The following is a 24,432-nucleotide window of genomic DNA, read 5'->3' as shown; positions in this document are numbered from 1 at the left end:
GCCGCAATAACTGTTTGTGCTCGTATTACAAACAAGATTTTTCCTACCATCATAACACCCTCATCATACCACACAGATTAACTTTTTAGCTTTATATAAAATGTCATTTAGATTATGTTCTTTTCTTACCGGTTCTTAACATACCTGATCAGCAACTGTGGTTGGTGTTGAAACGCCAACAGTAAAATCAGCTGATTAGCTAGCGGGAATGATAAGTTACATTCCCTTTGTGGTGCGATTATGAGCTATTCTGCATCATACTGTTTACAACAGGTGTGGCAATTGTGATCATTTCCATGTAGTGGTAGGCAATAATGTTTAAGATATTTAAATTGGAAATTGACAGTTTTCGTAATGTTCAACTGTGTGGAAATAAGCTTGTACATGGTCGCCCAAGTAAAGTATGTTCATACTGTACAGAGTGATGAAAAAATCGTTACCTTTATCTACGACAAAAGGATAAAACCAAATGAGAACATAACTGTTGATATTTTTCGTCCTAGTTATACGGGAAGTAAATAAAAGAAACGTCTTATATCACTTAAAAAGTGTTAACTTTTTTCAGTGTTAGGGAAGACGTTTCTTTTATTTACTTTCCGTAAATTTAATAACCTGTACAATGCTGATCAAGAAGTTGTCCTAGTTATACTAACACTTTTCCTAATTTTGTAAATGTAACAAACTTTGGACTTTTTGACTACCGGTATTCAGTTATTAATGTTAGCCTATAGATTTTTCTTCTATGTATTCCATCCTGTTATTCATGTTTTGATTTCCAAAATTATTTTGTAAAAAATATGTTTTAAAGATTACAACATCACGGTTACAAAAACAAAATAAGAAATTAGTGACAAAGATCTGGACTACAGTACCTTAAGTAACAGTATAAAAGCCTTCATGCATTGAAACAATATTTTTATACGATACATAGGCCTAAACTTAATTGATTTCTGATGTTTGTACAGCCCAAGCATTTGCCGAGAGTGAAGGCCCAGTTTGCTCCTCACATTGGTTTGTGCGTGGTTGTGGATACAGCAGTTCACGTGTTCAAACCAGATTGCAGCTCTGTTCTCTGTTCTGTTCTGTGTGACAATCAGATTGAAGCCTTTGCTGTGTCTCCTTGCGGCAGATTCCTCATTCTAGGAGTAAAGAACAAATTGATTTTCTACCACATTCAAAAAAAGGATCAAGTCTTTGAAAGGTCAGTGTCCTTACAAGTTATTCTTCTTGGGTAGGTGAGAGTGACTAGCTTCATAAGAGTGACTTGCTTAATAAGAGTGACTATCTTAATAAGAGTGACTTGCTTAATAAGAGTGATTAGCTTAATAACAGTGACTAGCTTAATAACAGTGACTGGCTGGATAGCTGAGTGGTTATAGTGCTTGCCTGGCAATCAAATGGTCGCCGGTTCGATCCTGAGTCAGTAGCTTTTTGATGGTTCGAAACTTGACCCAGCTGATCCTGATCATTGGGCTTTAGGCTAATGAAAAGCTTATCTTAGTCAGTAACAAAGCTATATTACAGATCATCTCACACCATTCTACAATCATCCTTCAATCATATTTGGGTTAAAATATGCACCTAGGTGGCGTCCCCATCTCAATGATTGATATTGATAGGCCTATTGTTTCTACATTAAGTTAATATAATATTGCCAAATTTTCTGTAGTTACTTTGAAAATAAATCCTTTCTTAACTGTTGTGCTGAACTCAGACTGACATCCTTCCTAGCTTGGGAACGTACCATACATTCTCTAAAGTTGTGATATATCGGTTCTTACCAATATCTCACTTACCGTACTCGAATACTTCCCTCCCCAACTGCCTCAATATCTTCACCGTTACCCACAGTGGCGTTAATTGGTGAAGCAAACCTCTGATATGTGTGAATGAAAGTCTCTCCGGAAACACATATGCTGCAATGCTCCAGAGTCTGCAATAAAGTTGTCTTTCCTGTGCTCCTTTGCTATAAAACACAAGAATGGACCACTGTTAACTTTTCTGGGCTCAGTCTTATTCTGATTTCTTTGGACACTGACTCGGACTCGCATAGTGTGGTCCCTTACAATTAAAACACTTGATTTTCTTCTTTACCGAATACTTTTTGCCTTCTGACAATGAACTTGTGCTATTTCTCTAACCTGCAAGGTTTGTCCATTATCGGAATTCATAGACCTAGGTAGCCTGGACTCAATCCAAGACGAGTACTCTATTAGCAAATCAACACTTCTATCTATAACCGGTGTGCTCTCCCACACAACTCAAAGAATTCTTTAGGTGTTGTACTCATAATCCTTGACATCAACACAAGTCCTGGAAGTTCTGAAGCTTTATGCTTTTTAAGTTCATCATTCTCTTCACTGAAGTTTAACTGCAATCTTGAGATATATTTGATCAAATCTTCTCCATCAGTTATACTAGATGTAAAGAACTGTTCCATCGTTCTATCTAGTCTCTGACTTAATGAGACATATATACTCAATAGCTTCTGTCACATTGCATGTGCACTTTCAAAAGTAGCTGTTAATTCTACATGTGAATCGTCTAGAGCATTTACAATAAGTACCTGAGCTAAAGGTGTCATCTTTCTTAAAATCTTTAAGCTTCTACTTCTCTGTTTCTACAGGTTTTGTCTTTTCACCAGTAACCAGATCTTTAATTCCTGATGTCTCAAAACTAATTCAATCGGGCATTTCCACCTTCTCCATGATTGAGAATTGCTTAGTTTTTCAACATTCACTCTTAAATCCATTCTTTTTAATATTTTCTGCAGCCCATAATCAAATAAAAACAATAAAAGTTGGATAAAAGAAATTAGTTTATTACTTTATTATTCAATAATAAACAACACATGTTTTTAAAGAACATTAATACCATCTCACAGGTTTCAAATTATTTTTCAATTAAAGTGGTAAATAAAAATAATGTTTGTTGTTCCAGGCAAATCACGAACAATGAATTTGGGCCAAACTTTGTTACTATTTCATGTTGTGGAAGTAACGAATCAGGGTTCATCATTGTAACAACATCAAATGGAAAGATTTACAGGTAGGCATTATGTTTGTGCAAGCTTTACTGTATTGTTTTAAGTTGCTTGCTTCCATTTATTTAATCATGCAGAGAAATTAGGAGAAGTCAACATTTTCCATTTTAAATACTAAGCTTATTTGAATAGGCTTCAAGAAAATTTATGATCTTCCCATTCTTAAGACACAAGATTGGATACAATAAAACGCTTATTATTTATCATTGACTTGAAATGTAATGTTGTCCTTTTATCAAGTCTGTAATAAAAATATATACAGTATTCGGTTTTTAGTCAGTTTTTTATGTCTTAGCGAATTTCCCATAGCCTATAGGGAATAAGCTATTACCCTAGTACTCATGGTAAGACATGGACCCGGGACGGATTTAACCCTCCGAGCGTCCATCGTCGAAAAATCGACGCGCTACACACTTTGTGTAGTGTCACGCGTCGATTTTTCGACGTGCGAACATCGTTTACGGCGAAGGCTCTATGACTGACTGAATCGGATTGAACTGGATCGAGTTAGGTATCGTTCTTTTCGTTATATTCTAAGCTTTCTCCAGAGGTCTGTCTCAGCGCTGTATGTTCTCCGAGCCGATCGTAATTGTAGCAGACAGCTGACGTGCGTATTTGTAAATAGCTAGGTTACCCTCGGACCGATGACTGATGTGTTTTATTACGTTTATCATTGTTTTAGTGTTAAAAATCAAAAGTAATGATATACGTGGTGCATTATAAGAAGATTTAAGTGATTTTGAAGGGCTGGTTGATGATCCTAAAGAAGTAGGTAGTGATATTGATGTAAATTATCAGCCAGATTCCTAGCTATGGTTAGGCTACCGGTATGCATTCTTAGCTAAACGCTATGTACTGAAATCTGTTTTTTGCCCATAACTTATTTATTTGCAAATCTACTTCCTTACATTATTATATATTTGTAATCCTCAAAAAATTTCGAACAAAGTGGCTATTTTCAAATATTTATAGGCCTATAATTTATACAATTTCATTGAGCGCAAACTTATTTTTTTTTTGAAAATTTTCCAAAATTTTTTTACCTAAAAATTTTTTTGAAACAAATGTTCCTTATGTTTTATGTATAATATTGAAGCCCATGATTTTCCAAACAAAATGGTATATAGAACAGTAGAATTAACATTGTTTTAAGCTTCTCAGATCGGTTTTAATAAAACCTTGCAAATGCGCCAAAAATAGGCGGACATTAAGGTCTAAACTATGGACACTCGGAGGGTTAATTTTTCATTTTGAGGTCCCTAGAGGCCAAAAACACCATCCGTTCAAATTCATATATATATATATATATATATATATGTATTTATATATAGGCCTATATACAGGGTGATTACCGAGAAACGCATGTTTTTCAAATAACGAGTACTCAGGTAATTCAGAGCAAAAAATGTATTTATGAGTGGAAACACAGTGTACACAATATGCAATTTCAGAATAAATTAATTGCAATTTAGCATTTAAAAATTACATTTCTAACGTGGTGGTTACAGAACATTGATAATTTTACGGGTCGCCTTCTGCTTTGATACAGCGTTGAAGCATCCGATTTTGATGAAATTTTATACAAACGCGTAAACCTACGTTTATTCAAACGAGTTCGCGATCCAGCAAAATCGGACCATGGGAACGGGGGTTTATGGGGGGTTTTATGGGGTAAAAATGTTGACCCTAAAAACAAAAATTTTGCAATTTCTTTTTAAACCGTTTTGTAGAGTTTAAAAAAAGAAATAATTTAGTATATTGAAGCCCGCTGTTGTATGCATAACGGTCACGGAGAAAATTCAAAAATAGTGTAATTTAAAATTCCAATGTTATTCTTATGGAGAAAATGAAAATTGTTGTAGCCTAGTTTACTTGTTTATGGATATATATTGATAAAATTTGGCAAATTTATTTATTTCATCCTTTACTATTGACGTATGGTCAAAAAAACACTTTTTACCTTCCCGGTAGCCAGCAAACCTAAGCACTCGTTAAATCTAATGTTATTTAAATAGGGAATAAATATGTATTATTTATGAAAATATTTAAGTAAAAATGTAATCAGACAAGTTGAAATTCGCTTAGTCTGCAGGATAGGATTTGGGCCAACAACGTCATTGGTTTATGTTTATGATCCATACTGGGGTTTATTTTTGAGTAGACCTAATGTTTTTTAAACAAACAAATCTAAATTTCTTGAGAGAGGTTATTTTTCCATCATCGCAAGACCTAGCCACAACTATCCTAGTTAAGTAGTTTTAACCTAATCTTAATAAGATTAAATAATTTTTTCATGTTCTTAGCAAGCTTGCTACTTGTACTTTGTCAAATAGTAATTGGGAGTTTGCAGCTCTTATGATGTTAATTTTTATTCATATTGTTGGTTTTATAATGTAACCAGTAAAATATTATGGTAGGCCTAGTTTAGTTTGTCAAAACGCTTTTAAAATTGGCCAATAGTAATAAGGTGTGTGTAAGATAACACAGAAGGTAAGAGGATACAATTTAAATACTTTTTCTTTTGTTACATAAGGCTTTTCCCTTTTCATTTATTTATTTATTTATTTATTTTCCAATAATCACATAACATCATATTCAGACAGGTGATTCGTCATTGTTACAATATTTTATAGTCTCTATTATACTAAAATTATTACTAAAATAAATTTCATTGCTGAGCCTTAACATCTACATAGCTTCCATATATTCCTCCAATGAGAAGAAGGCCTTCTCCAAAAGAAAGTTTTTTAACTTCTTTTTGAATTTAGGGAATGAATCAGTGTCCCTAATTGAAGAAGGTAATTTGTTATATATTTTTGGGCCCATGTACTGAGGAGATAAATGGAATACTTTAAGTCTGTGTTGAACTGGTTTTATATTGTTTTTAAATCTAGTGTTGTGAGGATGGGCATGTTGATCTTCCATGAATGTGTCAAAATCACTTTTAACCATTAAAGCTAGTTTAAAGATATAAGAACTATACAAAGTAAGAATTTTAAACTGAATGAAAAACTCTTTACTGTGAGTAATTCGAGACACTTTCGCTAAGACTCTAACTGCTCTTTTTTGGAGGATAAAAATTTGTTCGGCATGACTAGAAGAACCCCATACCGTTAAACCGTAATTCATAATGGAAGAAAAATAAGCGTGGTATACTGCTAATTGTGTGTCTAAATTTGTAGTATGTCGAATTACCCGAAGAACAAGTATAGCTGATCTGAGTCTCTTTGATAGATTCTTAATGTTTGTTTGCCAATTAAGTTGCCAATCTATATCAATTCCAAGGTAATTAACTGAGTTTTGAGAATATATTGATGTTTGGTTTGAATTTAAAACAATGTCTCTATTCTCATTAGCAACTGAAAAGTGAATTAGTTGTGTCTTTGACACATTCATAGATAGACCATTTACTGTGAACCAGTCCCCGAGGAGTTGAAACTCATTAGTAATTAAGTCTTGCTCAAAATCCAATGTTTTTTGTTCGGTGCAGATTAAAGCAGTATCATCTGCATATTGAAAAGTATGCATTTTTGTAACATTACATAAATCATTTACATAAATTAAAAATAAACAAGGTCCAAGAATGGAACCTTGAGGAACTCCGTAGGGTGTGTAACCCCACTCTGACTTATATTTGGTTTGGCATTTCTGTAATATAATTCTTTGTTTACGGCTTTTTAAATATGAAATGAACCATTTTAATTCCACATTTTTTATTCCATGTCTACTTAATTTTTCTAGCAATATATCATGATCAACACAGTCAAAAGCCTTGGACAGGTCACACAGCACACCTATTGTGCGCTGCGACCCGTCCAAGGCCTCCGCAATGCAGTTAATCATCCTGGTAATAGCCTTTTCAGTACTGGATTTTGAGCGGAAACCAAACTGAGATGGATTTAGTAAATTATTTTGTTCCAAATAATCTGTAAGTTGAGTTTTCACAATTTTTTCAAAAACTTTGGAAAAACAGGGCAAAAGAGCAACTGGTCGGTAGTCAGAAGGATTGTTAACATCACCCTTTTTAAAAAGAGGTTTTATCTCTGCATATTTAAGTTTTTCAGGGAAAATTCCTTCCTCAAGGGACTGATTCACTAGTGTGCAGAGAGGTTGTTCAATAATTTTAAAAACTCTACTAATAACAAAGAGGGGAATTTTGTCCCAACCTGAAGATTTAGTATTGCTAAGACTGGTAAAAACTTTTCTTAGATCCTGAACTGAAATTTTCCTAAATTTAAATTGTAAAGCAGAATTTTGAAGTCTAATTAAATGTTGACTATTGTTTAGTAGCTGAATGGATTTATCTTTATCTGTCATTTGGTTAGCAATTTGTGAAACATTTATAAAAAAATTGTTAAATTTATTTGCTATTGCCAATGCACTACCATATTGGTCGTTTCCATCATTCAATTGGATCTCAACCGGTATGTCCGAGTTTTTTCTATTTAATCCAATTTCTTGTTTTACGACTGACCAAGATGCTTTACTTTTATTTTTGGACCTTTTAATAAAATCATCATTTGCCTTTAATTTAGCTAATGCAACGACTTTTTTGAAAGTTTTCCTGTAATTGTTGTAGTAAGTTAAAAATTGTGGGTTTCTATTCCATTTAGATTCCTGGTGCAATTTTCTTTTATTTTCTGCTGAAATTTTGATTCCTAAAGTAATCCAATTTTTCCTTTTTTGTGTTTTATTTGATCTTGAATTAACTGTTTTTGGAAAAACCTCATTAAATAAATTTAGAAATGTATTAAGAAAGTTGTTGTAGTTTGTATTTACATTTGGTGTGTTAATATCATAATGTGCATTCTTTAAAGCCATTTCGAAAGTTTTTAAATTTTGTTCTGTAAATTTACGAGTTAGTTCTTTGTTTTTACATCTAAGTATTGGAGAAGACCTTTTCTCAAATGACAATATCAATACTTTATGGTCTGATGTCATAGTTTTATTGTGGCTCTTCATGCTTTATTTTTATTAATTTGTTTTGATGTTTATTCTATTTATTTTCCGACGCAAGTATTTAAATGTAAAACATTTCCCATTGCCTAATGTGTTTTGTTTTTCCAGATCAACAGAAACATATTTTTCAAAACTGCATGAAGCATTTTCTAATGGAAATGGTTCTATGGAGGATTTCACAAAAGATGTGTTATTTTCTGAAGTGTATCAAGTCCAAAATTTGAGGTCAAAGGTGAGATTTTAAAATGATTGATTTATTATTCAAGAAATATGGTTTTAACTTATAGTACCGGCTGGAACTGATCACAAAAAGGTACGTCTTAGGTTCCAAAGATTTCTATGACAATTTTCTAGAAAGTGATTTAAAAAAACTACCTACTGTGATTTAATATGTCAATATTACCTACACAACAACATGGGCTAGAACTTTTGTCAATGGACATAAACATAATACTATTATTTAGGTTAGGGTTTTTTTAATTTTTAACAACTTTGTAATTTACACTTACAAAAAGATATTTTCTTTTATAGATTATCGTCTCTTTTAAATTTTGTGTAAATAACAAAATTCCTAATTTTCCCATCTAAAATGCTTGTTATTTGGGTTAAAATCTAAATTAATTGTGGCCTTTAGTGTTAAACCCAAATAACATGCATTTGATATAGGAAAATTAGGTTTTTGTTGTTTTGAATCCTGGAGGCTAGATTCAAATTGTGGCAACCGCTAATTACTTTTATGATAAGAAACAGACACAGTGCTTCAGTCCTCCTTAAATAAAAGGTATATACTGCCGTAGAAAAGAAGTAATAGTATATATTTTATAGGAGAAGAGTACTTTTTCAGTATTGGAAAATTTTATTAGTTAATAAAACCATATACTGTATACTCTTATTATACACTTGTTTATCAACTGTTTATTAGCTTAGGTTAAGGATAGAATGTCATGAAAAACTCAAATTTTCAGGTCCTGATGGGAACAAATTTATCAAAAGATAAGGCCATGATCTTAGGATCTTTACAACAAATGTGTTTCTTCACTACAGAAAACTATGATTCAGCAATTTGTGAATTGTTTGATGACTATAAAGTTGTCAAATTTGGAGGCGTTTTTAATGACAGGTAATTAAATTACTAAATAAAAACATTTTTCCAATAGATTACATTTAGACTACTGTCTGTATGTACACAAGATATTTTATTTTCACCCCTGATAAAAAATTAATAATCATATATCACACCGCAGTTTGGATTAGTAAATGCTAAACTACATTATTTTTTTTATGAATTTATGAATTAAAAGTCAATGAATAGTCATTTATTCAGTCTTACCAAAAGTAGACATTTAATATAATACAATATTCTAATTGAAGTCATTATCACAGAAAAAATACCATGAACTAAATTACTTAGACTAAACTTGAACTTGAAAAAATATTCATATTATTATTATAGATTTATTTTTAGATTCATTATTATTAATATTGATTATATACTGTAGTAGTTGTAGTATTGTAATATATTTTTTGTCTACCATTTAATTGTGTGGCCATAACTAAAAAATCTATATAAATACATTGTCAAACATATATTTCTTGTGCACACAGCTAAAAATTCCTCACAGCTGCTAAAGATGAATTTAAAGTTATTAAAAAAAAGGCTTGTGATGTCAGACTTAAAAGAAAAATGTTCGGTTAAGTAGTCTGTGCCACTTGAAAGATTATTGTGGACATTTTACACAATGAACACAAACCTGACAAGTTAGCTAAATGCTTATGAAAAACAGTCAGGCTGGATTTTGCTGCCAAAACTAGCTTTGTGCTTTGCTAATAAACACACTCTGATTTTCACCAAGTTGCGCAGCAGCGGCCGTGTGGACCTACAAGGGATAAAGCATCAACATACAGTATATTGCTGTTGGTCACACTGACAACAGGGATATTAGCGTCTCTCCCACTCTGGGAACTTGCCAAAATTCAAATAAATCCAGACTGAAGTGGCCATTTTGCTTCTTATTAAGCTCATCGCACACTACAGCCAAACGCGCCGCGCCGGGCCGCACCGCCCTATGGAAACTTCCGCTGTGAGGACGCTCATACTGGCCGCCGTCACCGCCGTCCCTCACCGCACCTCACCGGCAGTGGGGCAGTGCCTGTAGTTCTGTGCAGTCGTGTGTCTAGTTTATGTGTTGTCAAGTGTAGATTTTTGGTTATTTTCCAAGATTAGCAGCTCTGAGGACGAAGATATGTTTTTATTTTGCCTACTGGAATCAGAAGAGGCAAAAAACTACGTGGGTCCATCCCATAAACGAGAAGAGGAAAACATATGGGGAATTTCACCACCTTTTCCCCGATTTGCTGAAAGACAAACTAAGATTTTTCCAATATTTCAGAATGTCCCTCGAAAAGTTGTATGAACTACTTGACATGCTCAGACCTTGAAAAACAAGACACAACTACTGGACCGAGGTAGTACGAAGACATGCGAAGGTGGCCGTGGTCAGAAATCGGTTCCGTTGCCTATCGCACACTACAGCGCGCCGCGCCGCCTTCAGCAGAACAATTCCACGCGACTTCTCCCGAGAGTTCTGGCAACGGAATTATTCCGAGGCGGACACGGCTGCGCGGCGCGGCGCGCTCAAGTGTGCGCACTCTCATTGATTCCCATGCAAACTATTCGGCCGGAATTATTTCACGGCGGTTCGGCGCGGCGCGGGGCGGCGCGTCTGGCTGTAGTGTGCGATCTGCTTAAGGTTTGTGTTCATTGTTTTCCATCAAGATTATATTCAAAAACATGTTTTCACAACGTTGTGAAATCTGAATGAGGACGTACCTCAATCTTATACATTTTTAGTACACAAACCCAGTCAAAGCTTGAAATTGCAAAAGGAAAAACAAATAGAACAAGAAAGAGTTCCTTAAGGAATAGAACAAATGGGGGATAGGCGAACACAATGGACATGTCTCGTCAAGATCGTTTTCTCATTGAGAATGGAATCAGATTCAAATCCTGAAATATAAACATTTTTACCGTCACCAAAAATAGATAAGTTATTTTTTTTTTGTCCTTAAACTGAAAGTCAAAAAGTATCAACTCGTATAAAAACATATCTGGTATGAAAATTTGGCAAAGTATTATATGCAAGTACTGATCACAACTTACAGTGGATTAACTAGCTGTTTTTTCAGTGTATTGTTTGCGCTGTGTGAGTCCGGTTACATCATACAAGTTTGTTTACACACTCTCACTCCTGTGGCGCTGTTCTCCCAGTTTCCTGTAGGAGACTTTGTAGTCTTGGAGGGCAGCGGAGATAGTTCAGAAGAGTGCAGTCTAATGGCGTTGGTCCATCGTCCGGAACACGCCATAGTGTTGATATCGTGGCCAGGTTTGTGACAAGTTCATGTGAGTGTGTTGATGAGTCTTAGGACTTTAGATGGATTGGTTGGATTCCTAGCATATATTCACAAAAATCTATATATTTAAAAAGGCGATTCTTCTATAGAAGTGCCACTGGCACAGATTATAACAAAAATTAAATTGCCTTAAGAGTCACAGTTTCAGTCACAGGTCTCACTGAGTCACTGATAAGTCAGTAAGTTAAAACAAATAAAGTCTAGGTAACCAGCTCTGTCATTACTGACTATCCTTTAGCATTATGACTGGATTATGAGATCTGTTATTGAGTGAGCGTTTAGTGAGCAATGAGAAAAAACTGCTACACCAAATCTAGACTTGATCTAGTCACTGACATGCCATTCCATTTTTGTGAAAACAAGTCTAGCAACTAAAGGTGTTTTAAGTTCTGGCTAGATCATTGTATAATTTACCAAACAACCCTCCTATTAGACCCCGCATCAAACTCGTCCAGCCCAACAGTGTGCCTAAGCTGTGTTTACTTTAAATCCACCAAATTTAATAAAAATACTAGTTAAAAAATTTGTTTTATAAGAAAATTTTTTTTAGCACTATACAAAATAACAGTTATGTAGGTGTAGGAAGTGAAAGAAAATGTTGATTAATCAATGATTTATGGATTTTTTTTATTTTCCCTATTGAAGAATGTACATTTTTAAAGGGGTTTTAGAGCAAAACACAATTGAATAATCACAAATAACTGGTTAACACCCTGAGACAAAAAATGGGCTTTGAGTTAGGTTTCTCATAAAAGATGTACACACAATTATACTCAAGTATTATCTTGTTTTTTAACCCACAACCCAAATTAAAAGTACTGCAAGACATGTTTTAATGACAAAACAACCTTGTATTTTGGTATCCCTGTGTTCTTTACTTCTTTGCCGATCACTTGATATGTAGTACATACCTACTTGATATTCAGTAGAACATACGTAAATCAACACGTTATCTGTATAAGATAGAGTTTTAGCGCATAAAAAGATTCAATGGATCGCCATAAGCGTACAGACTTAGCCAGTTTTACCCTCAACATTGATGAAAATCTGAATTTTAATTGATTATTCTGAATTGTATCAAAGTAGAGAAAAAACATTTTTCTTTTCCCTTCAATTTGACGTTTAAATCATTTAATTATCTTAATTATCTTTAATTATCTTATCTTAATAGACCCCGAGCAACGACCTTTTAAAACCCTGGCATTCTTTTATAAACACCCTATATATATTTTTGTTATTCCAATAAATGAATTCCCTCTGGAATAACTTTCAATAGACTATTTAATATAAGTAAATGTTGATTCCATTTTGATAATTACAAACTTGATTTATTGTAAACGTCATTTAATTTTTGCTTATAAACTTGTGTTACAGAGTGGAAGGTAAAATTCAGAATGCCGGTACAAGAAATAAGTTTTTTGATTGACCAAAAAGAGGCAGAAGACATTCTTTTCTTGGAAGGCTTTGGAAGTGGTCTAATTGATACCATAAGGATAAAGACCATTTTTGAAAGTTTACCAGACCTGCGGTGAGTTATATTTGTTGATTGTTGTTTTATGTAGTCTAGATTTAAAATTTCAATAGAAAAACATCTTTCAAGTTTTCAACTCTAGCCTACTTGATATTTTTACTGTCCTCTACAGCATTGAATTATAGCTTGAGTGTAAATATGTATTGCATTTCATTGTCATAGGCATTGTTAAAACATATGAATTTTTTGTTTGTTTGGATATAAATAAAATAGTATTTCAAATTATCAATCACTCGAATAACATTTGGTTGAGTTTTTATTAGTGATGGGCGGATCCAAGAAAATGTCGGTACCGGATCCGGATCCGGATCTTGAAAAATTCGGATCCGGATCTTGAAAAATTCGGATCCGGATCTTCGGATCCGGATCCAGATACACACTGTCATTTCATTTCAAACAATCTTTATTCTTTTAGTACATATTTACATAGTACATTGAACAGTGTGTGTGTATAAGTCATAAGGGCGGGTAAAAAAAAAACATAATTAACAGAATGCCAATTTAAATCATACTTTTATTATTTTTATCACGAAGCATCGGGTGAGATTAAAATACTACCGGGATATTTTTGAGACAAAATTATAGGCCGTTAGCTTATCATCTAGGTACAAAACTAAAAACTAGAGGTGTGAAGATATCCGAAAAATCGGGTCGGATTCAGTTTGGAAAGATACATGCCATTGCCATATATGTTATTTATTTGTATCAAGAGACAAACACTGAAACATGACCTTGCCATATAAGTTATTTGAATTAAGAGACAAACACTGAGACATGGCCTTGCCATATAAGTTATTTGCATCAAAAGACAAACACTGAGTCATAACCTTGCCATATAAGTTATTTGCATCAAGAGACAAATACTGAGTCATGGCCTTGCCATATAAGTTATTTGCATCAAAAGACAAACACTGAGTCATGGCCTTGCCATATAAGTTATTTGCATCAAAAGACAAACACTGAGACATGGCCTTGCCATATAAGTTATTTGCATTAAGAGACAAACGCTGAGACATGGCCTTGCCATATAAGTTATTTGCATCAAGAGGCAAACACTGAGACATGGCCTTGCCATACAAGTTATTTGCATCTAGATACAAACATCGAGACATGGCCTTGCCATATAAGTTGTTTGCATCAAGAGACAAACACTGGGGGAAAAAACGGTCTTGTACATGGATACAGACAGCTTTGTGTTAGTAAAAAAATCAGGGAAAAATCGGTGTTGTACAGTGATACAGACAGCTTTGTGTTAGTAAAAAAATCGGTGTTGTACATTGATACAGACAGCTTTGTGTTTAGTAATCAAATCGGTGTTGCACAGTGATACAGACAGCTTTTTGTCTTAGTAAAAAATCGGGGTTGTACAGTGAGTGACACAGACAGCTTTGTGTTAGTTAAAAAAATCGGTGTTGTACAGTGATACAGACAGCTTTGTGTTGGTAAAAAATCGGGGTTGTATAGTGATACATACAGCTTTTTGTGTTAGTAAAAAAATCAGTGTTGTACAGTGATACAGACAGCTTTATGCTAGTAAAAACATTCGGGGTTGTAGAGTGATACAGACAGCTTTGTGTTGGTAAAGAAATCGGGGTTGTAGAGTGATACAGACAGCTTTTTGTGTTAGTAAAAAATTGGGGTTGTACAGTGATACAGACAGCTTTGTGTTAGTTAAAAAATCGGTGTTGTACAGTGATACAGACAGCTTTGTGTTGGTAAAAAATCGGGGTTGTACAGTGATACAGACAGCTTTTTGTGTTAGTAAGAAATCGGTGTTGTACAGTGATACAGACAGCTTTGTGTTAGTAAAAAAATCGGCGTTTTACAGTGAAACAGACAGCTTTGTGCTAGTAAAAACATTCGGGGTTGTAGAGTGATACAGACAGCTTTGTGTTAGTAAAAAATCGGTGTTGTACAGTGATAAAGACAGCTTTGTGTTGGTAAAAAAATCGGGGTCGTACTGTGATACAGACAGCTTTGTGTTAGGAAAAAATCGGGGTTGTACTGTGATACAGACAGCTTTGTGTTAGGAAAAAATCGGGAAAAAATTTGAAAAAATCGGATCCATCAAAACCGGATCCAGCCCAAGATTCGGAATTTTTTGGATCCGATCCGGTGCCGGTTCTAGCTCGGATCCGGCGGATCCGGTAGTCCGATATCCGGATCCGACCATCACTAGTTTTTATTGCTCTTTAAGAACAGTATTAAATATTCTAAGGTATGTGAGGGTATTCAAAACCTGTATAAATTATGTGTACAAAGCTTTTTATAAATATCTTGCATTAAAAAACATTTCTTCTTACAGGCTTGCTAGAATGCTTCAGCGATATAAATTTGAAGAAGCCGAGAAATTCGCCAGAACATTCAACTTAGATCTGGAGATTGTTTATAAAGCTCACGTACAAAAACTAATGCAAGATCTCAAACCTTGGACAACGTCTTTGGACACTCAAAAACAGATATTTAATCACATATTGGACCTGATAAAAAATATTCAGGTAGAACTGAGGTCATATTCCTAATTTCTAGTCAACATAGTTATGATTTATAGTTAATAATCAAATCATGTAAACTCATTAAAAAAAAATTACAATTGTAAATTTTGTATTTACGATTGTAAATCTTTTATTTGAATTGTCGTTTATTAGTATATTTCATCACTAGGGCGTAAAGTGATTCTTTTTGACCCCAGCTCAAGTTTCCTCGGCTTCACCTCGGTCAAAAAATGAGTGATGGCTGAAAAAACACTTTATGCCTACGTGTGATGAACGATATTTTTCGTCACATTGCAACACTTAAAAATACAAATTTGAAATCAAAAATTACTTTTCATGCAAAATAACCTCTCAAAATGACTTCAAACTTTTAAAAAATTTCGCTAATGCAAATAAGCAGCTATTCAATAAGTGATTCAATCATTTAATCAATTACGGTTGTGTTACTGTACATTATAGTCTACTATCGATATGTCAAACTATCTATTAACATTAACAATAATGCAATAATAAGCTACGACCGACTAAATCAAAAGATAAACAATTTTTATACATGGGATTGGTTACAATTAGGGATGGACGGGATTGAATTTTTAGTTCGGGACGGGACGGGACGGGATTTTTATTTCCTTCCCGATTTTCGGGACGGGACGGGACGGGATTTTTTTCTGTGCATAAAAAGAAAGTACTGTATTGCAGTTACCAAAAAAGACATACGAAATCAATTTTTACCATTTGTGGCACTTATGACTTCGCGGTCACGGGGTTATCGTCGGTATGACTCCACGGTCACGGCGCGATCGTCGTCATGACTCGCGGTCACGGCACGATCGTCGGTATGACTCGCGGTCACGGGGTTATCGTCGGTATGACTCCACGGTCACGGCGCGATCGTCGTCATGACTCGCGGTCACGGCGCAATCGTCGGTATGACTCGCGGTCACGGCGCGATCGTCGGTATGACTTGCGGTCACGGCGCGATCGTCGGTATGACTCCGCGGTCACGGGGTTATCGTCGGTATGACTTGCGGTCACGGCGTGATCGTCGGTAGGACTCCGCGGTCACGGCGCGATCGTCGGTATGACTCGCGGTCACGGCGCGATCGTCGGTAGGACTCCGCGGTCACGGAGCGATCGTCGGTAGGACTCCGCGGTCACGGCACGATCGTCGGTATGACTCGCGGTCACGGCGCGGTCATCGGTAGGACTCCGCGGTCACGGCGTATTCGTCGAAATGACTTCGTCTCCTGCGTTCGCGGACCTATCGCTCGCAATAACGGCGTTATTGGCACTCGCGAAGCGGAAAAATCGCCGACGATCGGACCAAATCCCGTCCCGAAAAATTCCCGAGTCAAATGTTATCCCGTCCCGATAATCGGGAATATTTTTTTCCCGAAAAATTCCCGAAATTTCTGGACCCGTCCATCCCTAGTTAGTAGTTACAATCAAAGTTTACAACAGCTGATTTTTACTCCCTATGGAGTAAAAAAGCTACTTAAGACCGTAAACACAAGTACAGTCTGTTTAAATAATATGTTTGATGTGTATATAAGCTATTCTTCCTTAAGGCCAAGTCACACCAAGCTTGCTACCGTGGCGGGAGCGAATTTTTGAAAAATCGCTCACCATGTTATCAAATGTGTTCGGGACGGGATTTTATCCTGTGCATTAAAAGAAAGTATTGAGTATTGCAGTTACCAAACAAGACAAACAAAATCAATTTTTACTATTTGTGGCAGTGGCACTGATCTATAAAATCAAAAAATGGGTAAAAACTTACAGGTATAGAAACTTGTGATTCGCGGTCACGGCTGGATCGTCGGTATGACTCCGCAGTCACAGCGTGATCATTGGTATGACTCGCAGTCTTGGCGGGATCGTCCGTATAACTCCACGGTCACGGCACGAGGGTATGACTCCGCGGTCACGGGGTGATCGTCGGTATGACTCGCGGTCACGGCCCGATCGTCGGTATGACTCGCGGCTACTTTGCGATCGTCGGTATGACTCTGCAGTCACGGGGTGATCGTCGGTATAACTCGCGGTCACAGCGCGATCGTCGGTATGACTCGCGGCTACTTTGTGATCGTCGGTATAATTCTGCGGTCACGGGGTGATTATCGGTATGACTCGCGGTCACGGCATGATCATCGGTATAACTCCGCAATTACTTCGCCAACGTCGGTATGACTCTCGGTCACGGCGTGATCGTCGTTATGACTCCACGGTCACGGCGTGATCGTCGGTATGACTCCGCGGTCACGGCGTGATCATCGGTATGACTTCGCCTCCTGCGTTCGCAGAACTAGCGTGAACATCTCTCGCGATAGTGGCGTCATGGGCACTCGCTAAGCAGAAAAATTGGAATATTTTTTCCCCAAAAATTTCCCTAAATTTTGGGACCTGTCCATTCCTACTTTTTAATGTACCTATACTAACAAATAAATAAACTTTCAATTGCTTTTTAAACACTTGACTACTAAAAAAAAAAAATAATTTACATGGAATACTAAACAGGCAATATGTGTTTCTTATGTAAAACGAATTGTAATGAAATCATATCAAAACTCCCGCCGCGGACGCAAATTTTTGGTGTGACATGGCCTTTAGTTAAGTTTGTTAATATTGTTGACAATTTTATAAGTGTAGAACTTATTTACAGGATCACAACTTTGTAGCCGAGATCTGTGCTAGTGTCATTCCTCCAGATTTTGACATGTTACACACGATGCTCATGTACGGCACCGAGAGGTTCTCTAAAGTTGCAGATAAGGTATCAATTTGTATATTTGTGTTTTTCAACATCATGCATGTATATAGTAATTATATATACTAAATAGTAAATTTACCCACTTCAAAGCTATGTCATTAAATCAGCTTTGTATTTTAATTTTGTTTATTGTCTTAACTTCCTGAGGAAAAATTTAATAGATCATGCCAATCACAACAGTCTTCATCAGACCTAAAGATGAAATGAAACCAAAAACTAGAGTGTAGATGGGCAGAGTTATTACTAAGAACAGTGAAAATCTTTATGTGACAACTTATCTAATTATCAGCATTTTGTCATAAATTTAATAACTTTCTAATAATTTGGTGTAACTACTATAACTATACTTTGAAATCAATTGTAGACTTCTATATGCACAATTATTTTACAGTCTGGAGCTAACCTAAGCGAGTTGCTTGCCAAAGTGAGCTCGATTGCACGACGGCTTGACACATGTATGCTGATTCACGGAGCAACCACCAGCGTCGAGCATTGGATAGAGTTTCCTAAACACGACTTGGTCATAAGTTGCCTTAACCACATTAAAAGGGTATGTTAATCACTGATTGTATGAATATAATAAATAAAATACATCTTCTGCTTCCGACACTATCCACTATGTTTACACTTATTCTATAAACATTCACGAGACGGTGAACATATATAAAAAGTGTTACAATGGGATTGATTTTGGCCTGTCTGTCACCCGGTTACAGCTCTTCCTAGGCTATTAATTAATTTCATTTTTTACATTTATATTGAGGATTTGCCGATTTTCTTCTATATCTTCCAACGTGTGGCCAACATCGTGAACCTCCTTGTGGTTGTGTTCCTTTTTAACCCAATCTATACTTAAGTCCGCTGCAGCAAACCTGCAGACTAAGCAAATTTTCATTTGTCTGATTTTATTTTAACTTAATCTAGCCTATGTAACATCAAGTTTAATGAGTACCAAGGTTTGCTGCTACGTAATAAAGTAATAAATAAATAAGTAATAAATAAGTAGGTAATAAAGTGTGTTTTTGTAAAATAATAATAGCTCAGAATAAAATAAATAAATATGCCAAGTTTGATCAAAATATATCCATAAACAAGCAAAGTACAAGAATTTACTTATCTATCTATCTATATAGGGTGATTGGTACTCAGTGTGACAAAAATTTTTTGGTGTAAGTACAAAGTAAATGAAGTGTGATGATGCATATCAAATGTTCCAAGTCTAAAAATTAGCTTCCCAAAAAATTATTTTATGTTTTTAAAAAATAACCATGCTTTTAAACTTACAGCGATTTCTCAATTACTTGTATATGGATTTGAGTAGATAATGTCATTTTCGTGTTTTACATTAAATTTTGAACAAGAATAATAGAAAATGACGGAGGATCAGTTGTAAAAACTCCATTATAAATAGATTGAAAGATAGAAATTAAGACGTTTGATAAAAATTTAAAAAACAATGGTCTATTGCATTTTTCACACCCTTTATACAATAAAGTGTCGGAATATGATAAAAACTGCGCCATTTTATAAGCTTTCCAACCAAATGCTACACTATTGAGGTTTAGATATTTTTTTGTTTGTTTTAGTGGTTTGAATACCAGAAAACAGGGAACTTTTTTACTGTTTTTACTGTTCAAGCTGAAACAAAAATACAACTTTTTCTTAATACATGCCGACTTTCTATGTTTTAAATGTTAAAGACACCATTCTTTGTAGTCCTTATCTACTGAATTTATAATTGATTCAATAAAATCCATTCCAGCTGTTATTGTAGATTTATTCACAGCTGTCCAACATATCTGATGGAGCGTCCGCTATCCGCAACCTGCGACCCACCCAATACCTGAGGCTCGGTGGGCGTTAAAGCGTTTAGGGTTTTGCATGTACGGACACATATATATATATATATTATACTATATATATATCTACAAATCTGAACGAATAGTGTTTTTGGCCTGTGGGGACATCAAAATGAATATGTAAATCAGTCCCGGGACTAGGTCTTACTGTGCCGTGCCACCTACAGTAATAGCTACTTCCCTCTAGGAAAATTCGCACATTATACTACATACATCATCTTACTCCTTGTCAAGGATTGTTTGACAAGGTATGCTGTAAGTTGTTATAATTGTTTTACGTGACTAGGGTCAGATCAAAGAGGCTATCCTGGTGTGGGGTCGACACTTGAGTGACATGAAGCCGTTGTTTACTGAGGACAAGGCTCGCCAACTGCTAGCTGGTGTTCCGACATCCACACAGTTGGCAGACCTGCTACTGTGGCAACATCACTTCATCCCTCCCATACTGGCCATCTACCCCCACATGCTGGGCAGTGTGGTGCAGTGGTCTGTGCAGAGGGCTAGGTAAACAATAACACTATCTACACCTCAAAAAGGGCCATATGTATTCAAATTCTCTGTAATTATATTGTGTACAAAACATTTAATGAATAGTGTCAGCCTACAAGTTCTATGTAAAAATACCTTAACCCATAAAAATAAAATTTCCATAGCTTTGAATGTTCACAATTAATTCTCGTAGTCTACAGAATAAATGGGCTTTTCTACTAAACATTCTTTGAGCTTTTGTCAAAACTGTTTACAATAAATTATTAATGTATTTGATTTATTTGGGAATAAGATTTAGATACTTTAAACACCAGAGTAAGCGTGCTTATCTTTAAACATTTCAAGATTTTGTTTTGCTTAAACTATTATCATTTTTGTTTCTGGTTTTGTAGTGTGGGATTTAAACTGTAATTTAAATTTATACTGGTAATTTTTTTAAACTTATAACTAACACATTCCAACTTTGTACAAACCAAATAGCTTTAAAACTTTGTAATTGACAATTTTGTTGCTTAACAGACTAATAAATCTTTATCTAATCTATGTTTAGCATTATTCATATTATTTTCTGTAAAACTAGTATTTGTTTGAATTATTCTGGGAAATCCCACCATACGCTATTGCATGTCATAATGGATTGTGATCGGAAATGAGAGTGAAAATGTAGCCTACCATGATTATTGTTGTTTTTTAAGTCTTTGTTTATTAGTTTTTTTTCTAGATTGGCATAGTGACTGTCTAAGCATATATGTTTTCATACAAAACAATCATGCAAAAATCATTTGAATTCCCGTCTCCATGCTTGGTGGCAACTATCATCAGCAATATATAGATTAAATTGCCACTGATTCTAACCGGCTATAATACTAAAATTAATTAAAAAGAAAACTATCTTGTGCAGGTGTTAAGTTTATTTCTAGATTTCTTGTTAAACCAAAAAATGACTTATAGATGTTTAAGAAAAAGTATCCAAATTCAACACTCTGTTTTCTGTTTTAATTCTTCAAAGAGCTGTAAGTATGTTATGTTTTCCTTTTCCAGGATAAGCTCGTGAATTCTAAACCTACTCAGTATTCATTGAGTTAACCATCAAGGGTCCATTTATTGAAGACGTGGTCCTAAATATAAATTTCCTTTTTTGTAAACCTTTTTCATTTAAACTTAAACAAAGCAACTGGAACGTTTGAGGTTACAATGATTGAAATAAAAACACCATTTGGGGAATTAAATAAAACGCGGCCGGCTACATGGTTACGGTTTGCTGGAATCTTGAAGACTGGAGAGCAAGGAAACTTTTTGGATCGGCGGTTAAACGTGGAGGGAAAAGTGGCGTGATGGGTTGTAGCCAATCCGGGAGCTTTATTGAAATCATACGATATGACGTCACAGTCTCCTGATTGCAGTCAGGACACAAATGCAAAACATATTGCCAACTCTTTATAACACAAATCTAAATATCGTAAAAATGGCAACATTATGGTAAATTATTGTATTTACTACAGCAACTAAATTTGAATTTGGAAATTTAATTGGTCTGCAGGTTTCCTGTGTCAGTTTGTTGTTTGTTTCAGCAAAGGCCTGGAATGGTTAGATCCACGAGCGTGGCCAGACTCAGGTCTTACATTAGCTAAAGGATTGCTTCGTCTAGTCCATTCTGATGCCAGTGGGACACTTCCAGCCCAGAGGTATTCAACTCTCTTGTAATATGCTCTTATAGAAAACTAACAAAAGTAGTAATGAACATGTAGCGTCAGCTGATGTTGTCTTAGCAACGCATTATGATTATGGTTGTTATTGGTTATCTAGAAGAATGTACACTTTGTAACTCTTCTAATAAATTGATTTTTCTCTTACTTATTTAATCGTAGGTTTATTTGAACTACACAAACAACCACGACCAAATCACAATACTAATACTTCTTAAAATAACAATTTACTTTGGTTACTCCCATGTATTTATACCAGTTGCAGTTAAAATTAAACTCAAAGAGAACATAGGCCTACTTGTTTGAGCCGTTTGTGTAGTGTGCTAATATGGAAGTAATATTTTCTGTTTTGGTTTTCAATACTATGATTTCTTAACACAATAAAAACCATTTAACCAAATTAGCTGACATTTTTCTCCATGATGATTTACACCTCTATGAGGAGATTAATTTAGGTCTATAACCAGTATTATCTCAAACTAATGAGACCCTACAGTTTTCAAAATTTGTAGATGATGCTTTGGGATGTAAATGTTTGTTGGTATCCAATATAAAACTGCAATATTGGCATTTTTTTGTTTACTTTCACAAATGCTATCCATTAAACAGCTGATTCAAAATAATAAAATTAAATGTTCGTTTAAAATTAAGAACGGGGGGGTTTTTTCTGGAGGTACCACAAATTGTTACATTCTATGATCAGGGGCGAACCTATAATGTTTTTTAAGTAGTGTCAAAGGACTTTGTTGTTCAAGCTCCTGGCCAACCTGTTGATAAACTCAGGTGAAGTTACTTGTAAATGAAGCAATAAAAATTCAAATTTTAAACTGAGTTAACTAAGTATTGATGTTGATTATGTATGTAATTATCTCTTAGTCAGTTGATGTTACTTTACCTCTGCAGGTCGGCTTTGCAGAACATGAATCTGTCTCCACAGAGTCCTTTGAATCAACTCCTAGGATTGATCTTCACTCTTCAAGACATAAACCTACTGAAGCATCAGTACAACGTGTCTGTGCAGTATGACCAGTTTGTAGAGGTGGGTGGCTAAAACAAGGAGAGTAGCCTGCTTATCATCATAGTTCGTACCCAGAAAATACAAAATTATGTTTTCGGTGTAACTTTGTGTACGTAGGTCTAATTGGACTTTTTCCAAGCTAGCTGCTGCCATTTACTCTATAAATCTCTATAAATAACATGGCGACTTAATCGGTTTTACGAATTTCAGTGCGCTCCTGCTCAAGATGATCATCATTTTGTTCATCATGACATATAGATTTGGTAACATCCCAATTTGATTATTTATTAAATAAATGTCATTTTTAAAACCATATTACCAACAATTTTTAATGGCTATAATTTCTCATGTCAATAGGAGGATCACCATAGTTTTGTAATGGTGTTGCTTGAGAAGCTGCCATTAGAGAAGATCCCTTCATTCATGGAAGAATTCTTCCCCCGCTTAATGAAGAATAGAGGACTAGACCCAGATTTGCAGATTTTGCAGTTCATTAAGGTAATATAATAATCAGAATGTTGTGTTAAATTTATAGAGCAAGTAATTTGTTACATTCAGGAAACAAAGGTACTGGAAGGAAAATAAGACATGTTTCAGTTACAGTGATTAAACAATTTGTAGGTGTATACTTTATACTTATATACATACCCCTTTCCATTTGGTTATTGTTATTCCTTGCTCTGGGTATCATCCCTCTTTATCTTTTTTTGTTGTCATCTGTCTTCTCTTCTTACACCTCACTCCTCCACATCCCTCTTTATCTTTATTCGTTGCCATCTGTCTTCTCTTCTTAGACCTCACTCCTCCACATCCCTCTTTATCTTTATTCGTTGCCATCTGTCTTCTCTTCTTACACCTCACTCCTCCACATCAATCTTTGTCTTTTTTTGTTGTCATCTGTCTTCTCTTCTTACACCTCACTCCTCCACATCCCTCTTTATCTTTATTCGTTGCCATCTGTCTTCTCTTCTTAGACCTCACTCCTCCACATCCCTCTTTATCTTTATTCGTTGCCATCTGTCTTCTCTTCTTACACCTCACTCCTCCACATCCCTCTTTATCTTTATTCGTTGCCATCTGTCTTCTCTTCTTACACCTCACTCCTCCACATCCCTCTTTATCTTTATTCGTTGCCATCTGTCTTCTCTTCT

The 24,432-nt window shown here is 35.2% G+C and overlaps 1 protein-coding gene across 1 annotated transcript in view; it reads left to right on the top strand.

Annotated features, from left to right (window-relative positions):
• Window positions 1-24,432, top strand: part of LOC128989007 (kinetochore-associated protein 1-like) — an 81,657-nt gene that overhangs the window by 1,599 nt on the left and 55,626 nt on the right. The window contains exons 3-15 of the mRNA XM_054410860.1: window positions 966-1,201; window positions 2,941-3,048; window positions 8,111-8,234; window positions 8,968-9,122; window positions 11,189-11,385; window positions 12,788-12,941; window positions 15,250-15,442; window positions 18,102-18,212; window positions 18,601-18,759; window positions 20,355-20,572; window positions 22,129-22,242; window positions 23,167-23,302; window positions 23,639-23,779. Coding sequence (XP_054266835.1) covers window positions 966-1,201; window positions 2,941-3,048; window positions 8,111-8,234; window positions 8,968-9,122; window positions 11,189-11,385; window positions 12,788-12,941; window positions 15,250-15,442; window positions 18,102-18,212; window positions 18,601-18,759; window positions 20,355-20,572; window positions 22,129-22,242; window positions 23,167-23,302; window positions 23,639-23,779 — 2,046 coding nt within the window. The remainder of the gene's footprint in view (window positions 1-965; window positions 1,202-2,940; window positions 3,049-8,110; window positions 8,235-8,967; window positions 9,123-11,188; window positions 11,386-12,787; window positions 12,942-15,249; window positions 15,443-18,101; window positions 18,213-18,600; window positions 18,760-20,354; window positions 20,573-22,128; window positions 22,243-23,166; window positions 23,303-23,638; window positions 23,780-24,432) is intronic.

Source organism: Macrosteles quadrilineatus, unplaced genomic scaffold, assembly GCF_028750875.1.
Source record: "Macrosteles quadrilineatus isolate MER2022 unplaced genomic scaffold, UCM_ALF_1.0 Scaffold_3__2_contigs__length_128488019, whole genome shotgun sequence".
Taxonomy (NCBI): domain Eukaryota; kingdom Metazoa; phylum Arthropoda; class Insecta; order Hemiptera; family Cicadellidae; genus Macrosteles; species Macrosteles quadrilineatus.
The sequence above is the reverse complement of the archived record's forward strand: the minus strand, read 5'-3'. Positions and strand labels throughout refer to the sequence as shown.